The following is a 13,148-nucleotide window of genomic DNA, read 5'->3' as shown; positions in this document are numbered from 1 at the left end:
ATCAATAAATCATTTTTTTGTTTCACTAAATTTAATCCACTATGTAGACGATATTAATAATTTAACATTTCAAGACTGGCGCTTCACTTATTTATAACATCTCGAATACTGGAGCTCCTTTTAATCTGCACACGAGTGTGCGCTATGGTTTGTAGCTGTGGAGTTTTAAACTGAACTACCTACGCTGAACGGTCATTAAATTATTTCACATAAATTATAAATACTACATGTTGCAACAGATATTAAAAGATGTCTTTTGGGGTAGATAATTATTGCTCCATATTCTGGGAAGAATATCATAAATAAACTTGGCACCTTCTTGGGAGACCATTGTTCCCTATTCCCTTCCACACAGCATGGTTTTAAGTGTTAACATATACCAACAGGTGTGAGAAAACAAAGGAAGGATCAAACCCAACCAAAGACCACATTTTTTTTCTTTAATTTTTTTTGGTAACTAGTGTTTACTGAAGTAAGGGATGCTAGTACTAGAGAATGAAAAAAAAAAATTATCCGTTTTTACCCTATCAAGCACTCCCAAGTCCATGCACACATCGATGGTAGATGAGCTGGTATTGGTTTTGTGCACAATACAATGCTGCAACTTCATGATGTGCAGTGAATTTTAGAACGTTGTACTGGCTTTCATTTGTTACACTGCAGCTGATACATTACTCCATGGTCAGACTGCCAATTTGGTGAGTCTCACTGGGGGCAGCATAGCTGAAGTAGAGAGAAGTCCGATAGCTGTATATTAAAATTTATACCCTGAATTTACACCAGTATGGGTGTAAACTTAATGTGAAACTCAATTGGTATATCAAGCAGTTGTATCTCCTATTGAGTAACATGACATTTGTCTAATGCTCTACTTTTCCAAAGTTTCAAACTTAATTGTTATGAAACATGACTACGCATATCATGGGGCATTGTGGAATCTATACAGAAGTCCCATATTTCCAATTTAACTCAAGTTACCCGTATCTTTCTTTCAAAATCAAGTAATGTGACTAGCTGTAACAGCAGAGGTAACACCTGGAATTTTCTTGCACTTGATTATTGATTTTTATTTTTACAAATCTGTAAAAGTAAGGTAATGATGACAGTTTTGCCAAAGTCAGCTTATTAACACTGGCAATATCACCGTGAGATAGGGCAATTTATACTAGAAAATCTTCGGAGGTGAACCAGAAAACTTGAGTGGAACAGGCTGTAAATTATGCCGAATGCAAAGGCACTCCACTTTGGGTGAAATCCGTGTTGCAGTGTCTTTATTCAAAGACACGAAAACTACTGTCTGAAGTAAGAGCAGACAGACACTACGCTAGCTCGCAATCCTTTGCATTCAGTTGAGGCACTAAAACTTTATCTTATAAGACAGGAAAAGGAATAAAATTAAGCACTGCAGCAATCTAAAACCACAAAGGTGGCTCAGCATAGCTCATCGAGTTAACAATTCCTCACTGTTGGACTATCACTTGTTCCACTGTGGCCTTAAAAGGACATGGTTCTAAGCTGAAATCAGGAAGAAGACTGACAATCTCAATTAGAAATGATCACCATTTTTGTAAAGAGAGAGTAAATCTGCATTCCACAAAATTAATGATGAATTTAATAGTTCCAGAGAGAGTGTCAAAAGTTTTAATTTTTCCTAGTCAGGATCAGATTAATAATATTGTGTCTGAGAACCATATCATACCTTTGGGGACAGAAACGTCTATTGCTGATGCTTGTAACATTTAATGAAAACAAAACTCAGGTAGTCTAATCCAAGATAGGCTACACAGAGCACTATACTAGTTTTACTATTTTGTTTGAGGTTAGGGAAGGGATTTGAGAAGGGTATGTAGTACCAAGGCTAAGCTATGCAAGATCTGAGCTCAAAAAGAAACATGTTATGGATCATGTGTTGAGTTTAACTGCAGGTATAGTGTGTAGTGATCTCTCAGGCCTCACCTGTGACCGCACACATCAAAATCAGAGCCTCAGCATAATTCTACAGCCTGCAATCATAGAGTTTATAACAGCCTTAATATCCCTGCCACAAACCATTTAGAGTCAGTGGGGGTGAAATTAGACCTCGCCCGTGTCGGCCTCTGGAAGAAACTCTCTGCCAAGTCACTCACAACAGCACTTTCAAACTCCCAACTGCCTAGTCTATGGCCTTTCATTCACTAGGATACTTCTGCAGCTGTCTTATCTGCTCAACCACTCCCTCGCCTGCACCTTTGATGCCCTTATCCCCAGTAAAATGTTTACTCACTCCCATCCTGGTTGTTGCCCCTGATATGGCCCCGTTTTCGCTTCAAGTCCAAAGGACACAGATTTGAGTGTATTTGGCCCATAATTAGTTTAGCCATCCATCAGCTGATTTGACTGGACCACTTCAAGCACTATCAGCCTCATTGTCTTCGGCAAAAAACCACTACTCCAGGATCAGCTTGGAGAGCGAAGATAACCCCCAGATTCTTTTCTCCTGCACCACCTATTTCCTTCCACCCTCATCTCCAATAACAAATGCAAAGAGCTCATGGACTTCTTGGTTACTAAAATCGAGACCATCCATTCAGCTGTATCTGCTGGTTTCCCTCTTCCCCCAAGTCCCCTATGCCCTAGCCTCGATCTCATGCTCTTCTCCAGTTTCTCGCCCAACTCTCCTCATGCCTTCTTCAACCTCATCTTGTACATGAGACCCAGCTCCTGCTCCTTTTACCCCATTCCCGGTAAACTGCTGACCATCCAACTTCCTTTCATTGTTCCCATGCTGGCTGAGACATTGTAAATGGCTCCTTCTCCTCAGGAATGTTCCCTGCCAATCATCACATCCCCTCAAAAAAAACACCTTCAATCCCTCTGTCCTTGCAAACTGCCAGCCCAACTTTAACTTCTCTTTCCCCTCTAAATTCCTTGAATGTATTGATGCTGCCTAAACCCTTGCTCATCTTGCCTGCAACTCCACGTTTGAATCCCTCTAATCAGGTTTCTGCCCCTGCCACAGTACTGAAATGGCTCTGATCAAAGTCACAAATGACATCCTCTGTGACTGTAACTGTGGTGCATTTTCTCCCCTTATCCTCTCTGCAGCCTTTGACATAATTGACCACATTATCTTCCTCCAATGCCTCTCCTCCATTGTTCTGCAGGGAGTCTGCCCTGGCTTCATTCCACTCTTACCCATCAAACTGTAGCCAGTGTATCTCCTGCAATAGCTTCTCTTCCTGCCCCTGCACCATAACCTCGGGAGCACCTCCAGGGCCTATCCTTGACAACTTCATCCAAAGATACAGAAATAGTTTCCACACATATGCTGATGACACCCAGCTCTATCTCTCCACTATCTCGCTCAACCCTTCCACTGCCTCTGCGTGTCCAACATCCAGTCTTGGATGGGCTGTGATTTCCTCCAGTTAAATAATGGAAAGACCAAAGGCAATGTCTTCACTTCATTAAAGGCGCTATATAAATGCAAGTTCTTGCGGTTGTTTTCTTCCCCCGCCACAAACTCCATACCCTTGCCACCAAATCCATTCCGCTCCCCAGCCAGTATCTCAGGCTGAACCAGACCATTCGCAATTTGTGTCCTATTCGATCCCAAGCTGAGATTCCAATCCCATACTCTCTCCATCACAAAGATTACCTATTTCAACCTCAAACATTGCCCATCACCACCCATGCCTCAGGCCATCTGCTGCTGTGACCCTCATCTATGCCTTTGTCACCTCCAGACTCGACGACTCTGATGCTCTTCTGGCCGTCCACCTGTCCTCCACACTCTGTAAACCTCAGCTCATCCAAAACACTGCTGTCCGTATCCTATCTCGTACCAAGTCTCATTCACCTATCACCCCTGTGCTCTCTGGCCTACGTTGGCTCCTGGTCCCTCAATGCCTCTAATTTAAAATTCTCATCCTCTTGTTTAAATCCCTACATGGCCTCACCCCTCCCTATCTCTGTAACCTCCTCCAGTCCGCTCTGACTCTTGTGCACCCCCCCACCCCTTTGCCTCACCATTGATGGATGTGCCTTTGGCTGCCTGCTCTAGAATTCCTTCCCTAAACCTCTCCAGCTCTATCTCCTCCTTTAAGAACCTCCTTAAAACCCACCTCTTCGACCAAGCTTTTTGGTCACCCCTCCGAATATATCCTTCTTTGGCTTGGTGTCCATTTTTGTCTGATTACACTTCTATGAGTAACGCTTTACTACATTAGAGACACTATATAAATGCCATTTGTTGTTGAAAACCAACATAATAATTATAGAATCTTACAGCCACAGAAGGAGGCCATTCAGCCCACCGAGCCTGTGCTGGCTCTTTCAAAGGTCTATCCAATGTCTCATTTCCCCACTCTTTGCCTATAATCCCGCAAATCTTTCCTTTTCAAGTGTACATCTAATTCCATTTTGAAAGTTACTACTGAATCTGCTTTCACCATCCTTTCAGGCAATGCATTCCAGATTATAACAACTTGCTGCATAAAAAAACCTTCTCCTCATCTCCCCTCTGGTTCTTTTGCGAATTATCTTAAATCTGTGTCCTCTGGTTACCGTCTCACCTGACAGACACCTGCTAATCTTTTCTCATATACTCTCTTTGCCCCTCTTATTTCCTTTATCAGTTCTCCTCTGCACTTTCTATATATTGCTTGATTCTCTACTGTATTAGGAACCTGACACTTATCATAATTCCTTTTTCTGTTTCATTTTAATCTCAATTTCTTTAGTCATCCAGGGAGCTCTAGCTTTAGATGCTTTTCTTTTGCCCCTCGTGGGAATGTGTTTAGTCTACCCAAACTATCTCTTGAAGGGTACCCATTTCTCATTTACTGTTGTGGCTGCCAATCTTTGTTTTCAGTCACTGAAATTTGCCCTCTTCCAGTTAAGAATCTTCACTTTGTTCCTTGTCCCTTTCCATTATTACTCTAAACCTAACGATATTGTGATCACTGTTTCCCAGATGTTCTCCCACTGAATCGTGCTCCACTTGCCTCACTTCATTCCCCAGAATTAGATTCAGCACTGCTTCCTTCCCCGTTGGGCTGGAATCAAACTAATTAAGAAAGTTCTCCTGTAGATATTTCAGGAATTCTTTCCCCTCCTTTACACTGTTTTTACCCCAGGCTATATAAGGATAATGGAAGTCCCCCATTACCAGTAATCTATTGTTTTTACATCTTTCTGAAATTTGCTTGCAGATTTGTTGCTCCATCTCCTTTCCACTGTTACATTGTATGGACCCAGCAGCATAACAGCTCCTCTGCTGCTCCTTAACTCTAATCAAATAGATTCTGTTTTTGAACCCTTAAGCACATCATCCCTTTCCAGGGTTGTAACAGTATCTTTGATTAATACTGCCACCTCCTCCCACCTCTTTTTCCTTCCCCCTCATTTTCCTTCCCTAATCCTCCTGATTACATTGTAGCCAGGAATGTTAAGTTCCCATTCTTGCCCTTGTTTACACTAGGTCTCTGTCATTGCTACCATATCATAACCTCATGTGACAACTTGTGCCTGCAGTTCACCAATCTTATTTATTATTTATTACGCTCCATGCATTTATGCACATGCACTCCAAACCTGCCTTCGTGTGCTTTGCATTTCTCCCCTGCCTGGTCCCACCTCTTTCTGGACTTTCCTCTTTATTCTATTGCTGTTTGTCTCTCCCAGTCCTCTATGCACTTTATTTCTCCTCTCGGATGCTTTATCCTGATTCCCTTCCCCCTGCCAAAATAGTTTAAACTGTCCCCCACAGCACTTGTTAACCTCCCCATGGGAGGTTCTTACTTTCTCATAAAGCAAAAATATGACCGTGGTCATTTCAGGAACATAGAAACAGGAGTAGGCCATTCAGCTCCTCGAGCTTGCTCTGCCATTCAATTAGACCGTGCCTGATCTGTACCACAACTCCATTTACCCACCGCAGCTCCATATCTCTTCGATCTCAGTCTTGAAAGCTCCAATTATTCCAGCATCCACAGCCTATTGGGGGAGAGAATTCCATATTTCCACTACCCTTTGTGTGAAAAAGTGCTTCCTGATTTCCCTCCTAAATGACCTGCTTCTAATTTTAAGATTATGTTCCCTCTTCCTTGATTTCCCCACCAGAGGAAATAGTTTCTCTATATCTATCCTATCGAATCTTTTTAACACTTTGAACACCTTGATCAGACCTGCAACAACAAGAGAAAACTACAGTGTAACATCACAGGTGAGGCAGGTAAGTGGTTGGTAGTAACTGTGGGCTAAGTTTTAAGTTAACATATAGCATATAACTAAATTTTAAAAACTAAACTTAATTAAATTAAGTCTTGCAACACTTGTGGACAAGTGCAGGGACGACGAGCAAACCAACCACGGCACCGTGGTACAGGAAGCCATTCAAGTCGGGAGAGTAAAAAGGATCGAGAGCAGTTTAGAATTCAGCAAAAAAGGACCAAGAGATTGATTAAGAGGGGAAAAAGAGTATGAGAATAAACTTGCAAGGAACATAAAAGCAGACTGTAAAAGCTTCTACAAATTTGTAAAAAGAAAAAGATTAGTGAAGACAAATGTAGGTCCCTTACAGTCAGAAACGGGAGAATTTATAATGGGGAACAAGGAAATGGCAGAGCAATTAAACAAATACTTTGGTTCTGTCTTCATGGAAGAGGACACAAATAACTTCCCAAAAATGCTAGGGAACCAAAGGTCTAGTGAAAAGGAGGAATTAAAGGAAATTAGTATCAGTAAAAAAAAGTGCTGGAGAAATTAATCGGACTGAAAGCCAATAAATCCCCAGGGCATGATAATCTGCATCCCAGAGTACTAAAAGAGGTAGCCAGGGGAATAGTGGATGCATTGGCTGTAGTAGGTGACAGTATAGTTAGGGGGATAGACACTGTTCTCTGCTGCCAGGAGCATGAGTCCCAAAGGCTATGTTGCCTACCTGGTGCCAGGGTTAAGGACATCTCCTCCGGGCTGGAGAAGAACTTGGAGTGGGAGGGGGAGGATCCAGTTGTCGTGGTCCACGTAGGTAACAACGACATAGGCAGGACTAAGAAAAAGATTCTGCTGAGTGTTTGAGCAGCTAGAGACTAAATTAAAAAGCAGAACCACAAAGGTAATAATCTCTGGATTATTACCTGAGCCACAAGCAAATTGGCATAGGGTCAATAGGATCAGGGAGATGAATGCGTGGCTCAAAGATTGGTGTGGGAGAAGTGGGCTTCGATTCGTGGGGCATTAGCACCAGTACTGGGGAAAGAGAGCTGTTCCTTATTTAGTTTAAAGCCCTATCTACCTCCCTAGTTATTCGATCCAGCGAATCGAATAACTAGGGAGGTAGATAGGGCTTTAAACTAAATAAGGAGGGGGAGGATCCTGGTGGAGGGAAATCTAGAATGCTAAAGACAAAAGACAAGGAAGCAGTGCAGGAAAGTGATTGGGTAAGGATAACCAGAATGTGTCAGGAAGTGTCAGAGCATACAAACAAAAGAGTGCATGAACAAATAGGGTCCAGGTAAGAAAAAATAGTAATAAGACAAAAAGGGCCACAGTCCAAAAAAATGTTAAGATGTCTAAAAATCTGAATGCACGAAGCATTTGTAATAAGGTAGACGAATTAACAGCGCATACAGATGTGAACGGATATGATATCATTGCGATTACGGAGACATGGCTGCAGGGTGTCCATGGGTGGGAGCTGAATATCCAAGGGTATTCGATATTTAGGAAGGACAGGCAAAAAGGAAAAGGAGGTGGTGTGGCATTGTTAGTAAAGGATGAAATCAGAGCAATAGTGAGAAAAGATATTGGCTCAGAAAATCAAGATGTAGAATCAGTCTGGGTGGAGTTAAGAAGCACCAAGGGGCAGAAAACACTGGTGGCAGTAGTCTATAGGTCTCCAAACAGTAGTGGTAATGTAGGGGACAGCATCAAACAGGAAATTAGAGATGCACGTAACAAGGGTACTGCAGTAATCATGGGTGACTTTCATCTACATATAGACTGGCCAAACCAAATTAGCAATAATACTGTGGAGGATGAATTCCTAGAATATGTACGAGATGGTTTTTTAGACCAGTATGTTGAGGAGCCAAGTAGGGAACAGGCTATCCTAGATTGGGTATTATACAATGAGAAGGGTTAATTAATAATCTTGTTGTGCGGGGTCCTTTAGGGAAGAGTGACCATAACATGATAGAATTCTTCATTAAGATGGAAAGTGATGTAGTCCAATCTGAAACTAGGGTCTAAACAAAGGAAACTATGAAGGTATGAGGAGTGAGTTGGCTATGATAGATTGGGGAGTTTCATTAAAAGGCATGACAGTGGATAGGTAATGGCTAACATTTAAGGAACGAATGCATGAATTGCAACAGTTATAGAATCATAGAAAATAGGAGCAAGAGTAGGCCATTTGGCCCTTCGGGCCTGCTCCGCCATTCAAAATGATTATGGCTGATCGTTTAACTCAGTACCCTGTTCCCGCTTTTTCCCCATATCCCTTGATCCCTTTAGCATTAATATATCTATCTCCTTCTTGAATATATTTAATGGCTTGGCCTCCACTGCCTTTCTGGTGCAAAAATCACAAAAGGATAAGTGACCCAAACATGGCTAACAAAAGAAATTAAGAATAGTATTAGATCCAAAGAGGAGTCATATAAAGTTGCCAGAAAAAGTAGCAAGCCTGAGGATCGAGAGCAGTTTAGAATTCAGCAAAAAAGGACCAAGAGATTGATTAAGAGGGGAAAAAGAGTATGAGAATAAACTTGCAAGGAACATAAAAGCAGACTGTAAAAGCTTCTACAAATTTGTAAAAAGAAAAAGATTAGTGAAGACAAATGTAGGTCCCTTACAGTCAGAAACGGGAGAATTTATAATGGGGAACAAGGAAATGGCAGAGCAATTAAACAAATACTTTGGTTCTGTCTTCATGGAAGAGGACACAAATAACTTCCCAAAAATGCTAGGGAACCAAAGGTCTAGTGAAAAGGAGGAATTAAAGGAAATTAGTATCAGTAAAAAAAAGTGCTGGAGAAATTAATGGGACTGAAAGCCAATAAATCCCCAGGGCATGATAATCTGCATCCCAGAGTACTAAAAGAGGTAGCCAGGGGAATAGTGGATGCATTGGTTGTCACCTTCCAAAATTCTATAGATTATGGAACAGATCCTGCAGATTGGAGGGTAGTAAATGTAGCCCCACTATTTAAAAAAGGGAGAGAGAAAACAGGGAACTACAGACCGGTTAGCCTAACATCTGTAGTAGGGAAAATGCTAGAGTCTATTATAAAGGATGTGATAACAGGACACTTAGAAAATGTCAACGGGATTAGACAAAGTCAACATGGATTTATGAAAGGAAAATCGTGTTTGACAAACCTCCTGGAGTTTTTTGAGAATGTCACTAGTAGAATAGATAAGGGAGAACCAGTGGATGTGGTGTATTTGGATTTTCAGAAGGCCTTTGATAAAGTCCCATATAAGAGGTTAGTGTGCAAAATTGAAGCACATGGGATTGGGGGTAATATACTGGCATGGATTGAAAATTGGTCAAAACACAGCAAACAGAGAGTAGGAATAAATGGGTCTTTTTTGGGGTGGCAGGCAGTGACTAGAGGGGTACCGCAGGGATCAGTGCTTGGGCCCCAGCTATTCACAACATATATCAATGATTTGGATGAGGGAACCAAATGTAATATTTCCAAGTTTGCTGACGACACAAAACTAGGTGGGATTGTGAGTTGTGAGGAGGATGCAAAGAGGCTTCAAGGCTATTTAGACAAGTTGAGTGAGTGGGCAAATACATGGCAGATGCAGTATAACGTGGGTAAATGTGAAGTTATCCACTTCGGAAGGAAAATAGAAAGGCAGGGTATTATTTAAATGGAAATAGATTGGGAAATGTTAATGTACAAAGGGACTTGGGTGTCCTTGTACACCAGTCACTGAAAGCAAACATGCAGGTGCAGCAAGCAGTTAGGAAGGCAAATGGTATGTTGGCCTTCATTGCAGGATGACTTGAGTACAGGAGCAAGGATGCCTTTCTGCAATTATACAGGGCCTTGGTGAGACCACACCTGGAATATTGTGTGCAGTTTTGGTCTCCTGACCTAACAAAGGATATAATTGCCTTAGAGGGAGTGTAGCGAAGGTTCACCAGACTGATTCCTGGGATGGCTGGACTGTCATATGAGGAGAGATTGGGTCAACTAGGCCTGTTTTCACTCAAGTTTAGGAGAATGAGAGGGGATCTCATTGAAACGTATAAAATTTTGACAGGGCTAGACAGACTGGATGCAGGGAGGATGTTCCCGATGGCTGGGAGAGAGGTCCAGAACAAGGGGTCATAGTCTCAGGATATGGGGTAGGACATTTAGGACTGAGATGAGGAGAAATTTCTTCACTCAGAGGGTGGTGAACCTGTGGAATTCTCTCCCACAGAAGGCTGTGGAGGACAAGTCACTGAATATATTTAAGAAGGAGATAGATAGATTTCTAGATACAGAAAGCATCAAGGAGTATGGGGAGAGAGCGGGAATATGGTACTGAGATAGAGGATCAGCCATGATAATATGAATGGCGGAGCAGGCTCGAAGGGCCGACTGGCCTACTCCTGCTCCTATTTTCTATGTTTACCCCTCACTCTTCTTTACTCAAGGGAATACAAGCTATGTTTATGCAACCTATCCTCATAATTTAACCCTCTAAGCCCCAGTATCATTCTGATGAATCTGTGCTGCGCCCCTAAAGCCAATATATCCTTTCTGAGGTGCAGTGCCCAAAACCGAACACAGTACTTCAGATGGGATCTGACCAAGGCTCAATACAACTGAAGCATAACTTCCTCCCCTTTGTAATCCAACCCCCTTGAGATAAAGGCCAACTTTCCATTAGCCTTTTTGATTGCTTTTTGTACCTGTCTACTAGCTTCAAATGATTTGTGTACTTGGACTCCCAATAGAAACTAAGTTGTACATCATTGCCAACTTCAAATCCTGAAGCAGCTCCAAATACAAGAATAGAAAGCAGTGTGTCTTTGGATGAAATACATCGACACTTCTCAATCTATGCAACCAACAGTGAACTGATATGTAATGAGTGTATATTTGTTTATATTAATCTGCAGCAGCACAGTGATGTCACTGCCACGAGCGCTCACCACTGTCATAGCCAAAAGTCGAATATTACTCTCATGTAGGACAATTTTTTAATCATTTATTTTGTTGGAGTTACCCTAACTTTAAATGTTTTCAGATTCAAACTCAATTTCTTGAGTGTTGACATTTAAAAATAAAGGACTCCTACATAAAAATGGGAGAGATTAAAATAAGTTCTATTGTATGCACCTTACCTGTAAAACAAACCGGGCATTTAAAAGTACCTCCCATTCCTTCAAAGCTGTGTTCGATCAGGTGACACAGCAGCTTTGCTGGCGAGTCAAACATCTGGTTACACAGTTTGCACTCATGATTGATGCCTTCCTCTGTAAAGTTCAAATAATACAACTGTTAGTTAAAGAAAAATATGGGGTTGTTGGGGGGGGGGGGGGGCGGTGGGGAGATGCAATGATGCTGATTAGAATGTGTATCTGAAAGCTAACAATTTAACCCAATCCTGGCAGCATCGAATATGCTCATGGTAGATGACAATAAAAAATGCAAACATTGTTTAAAACTCCATTTCAGTTGAGTTCTACTACTACAAGGTACTATTAAATTTGTATGTTTTGATTCAAGAATTGGGTTTACATCCTCATTTATGATGCATTTACATCCTCAATAGGCAGCATTTCTATTTGACAATACTTAAAATGTGCCATGTACCTGCAAGAGATCTGAAGATCTAAACGGCAATAAAACACTGAAAATACAAATCAACATTCGTCTGACCTCAAAACCACTGTCGTAAGGTTTTTACAAAATTCCTGCTTTTGAGATATTTTTGGCAGCTGAAGATGAGCATTTGGAGATGACAGATTTATCACATCCTATCAGATTTGATGACAGCAGATTAGGACCCTGCTGATTCTTGGTAACAGCCTGTCACCAAATCAGGATTAGTTGCACTGACCACAGATGTTTTTGATTGGACAAACCTAACACCTTCCCTACTGTGCTTTTAGAAGCAGTGAGGCTAAAGCTAAATTACCAGTTTTACAACAAGTAAGTGTTAATATTTGCTTTCTTTAACAGTTAGGCAATACATATAGGCAACAGTAAATTATTATGCTATCATTCAATTAGGGATAAGTTGGGCTGGTTACATTTCTGAACCGATCAGGCTCCCTACATGGCAGAGCAGCACTCTTAACACTAGACCAGCCAAAGAATAATGAATCAAATGGATGCCCCAAGTCTGCCTCTTTCTCCTAATGGTGGCAACTCGTGGTGCTTAATTGCAGCTCCTCCAGAACTTTGCCTAAATGCCCGTTCTGCATGGTGTGTGTGTGTGTGTGTGTGTGTCTGTCTGAGGTTTGGGGAGGGCAGAAAAAATGGGTTTGTTTCAAGATTTTGGGGTGGAATCCTGATTCCTTGATCAAATTGCCCCTTTAAATTCTGGTGATGGTGGGGAAAACATGGTAAAATCTTCTGCCCACCTTCCTCACGTCAACAGGGCATGTCTGGGCTACCCCAGAAAATTCTACCCATACCGCCCCGGGCCAGGCTCTGCTGAAGTATCCTGGCAGGTGTGATGCACCCACTCTGGCCATGTAATCTTTGAGCACAGGCAGATGCAGGATCCACTCCATCACAATTGTGCCGGCAGAGCAGGACACAAGGAATTTTAGCCCCAGAACTGGCTTAGGTGGTGATCTAGAGTGCCTAAGACAAAAAAATTTAGGTGGCCTAAGCCCACAACCGGTAGGTTCAAAAGCATCGAAGAGAAAATGAAGCACATCAAAAAGTGGTGATTAGGTAATGCTGAACTCAGTGTTGTAAAATCAGTGACTCAGTGGAATGGGACTCAAACCTGAGCCCACCACATCAAGGCACCACATCTTGGTGCTTCAACACATTGAAATAAGTAAACCACACAGATGGCAAAGTATTCCCATATATCTGCACAGTAGAGCAAGAACAGAGCACTATATTTAAATATAATTAGGCAGCTAAAACACATTGCCTTCTGTTAAACACAATGATGATTCTTAAAACTTTATTTAA

The 13,148-nt window shown here is 41.7% G+C and overlaps 1 protein-coding gene across 3 annotated transcripts in view; it reads right to left on the bottom strand.

The window, feature by feature from the left end:
* znf423 (zinc finger protein 423) overlaps nucleotides 1-13,148 on the bottom strand; it is a 266,828-nt gene that overhangs the window by 28,152 nt on the left and 225,528 nt on the right. For all 3 annotated transcript variants that reach the window (XM_067997912.1, XM_067997914.1, XM_067997913.1), the window contains exon 6: nucleotides 11,336-11,467. In XM_067997912.1, the coding sequence (XP_067854013.1) occupies nucleotides 11,336-11,467 (132 nt within the window). The remainder of the gene's footprint in view (nucleotides 1-11,335; nucleotides 11,468-13,148) is intronic.

Source organism: Heptranchias perlo, chromosome 16 (genome assembly GCF_035084215.1).
Source record: "Heptranchias perlo isolate sHepPer1 chromosome 16, sHepPer1.hap1, whole genome shotgun sequence".
Taxonomy (NCBI): domain Eukaryota; kingdom Metazoa; phylum Chordata; class Chondrichthyes; order Hexanchiformes; family Hexanchidae; genus Heptranchias; species Heptranchias perlo.
Note: the sequence above shows the minus strand (reverse complement) of the source record. Positions and strands in the feature narration are given on the sequence as shown.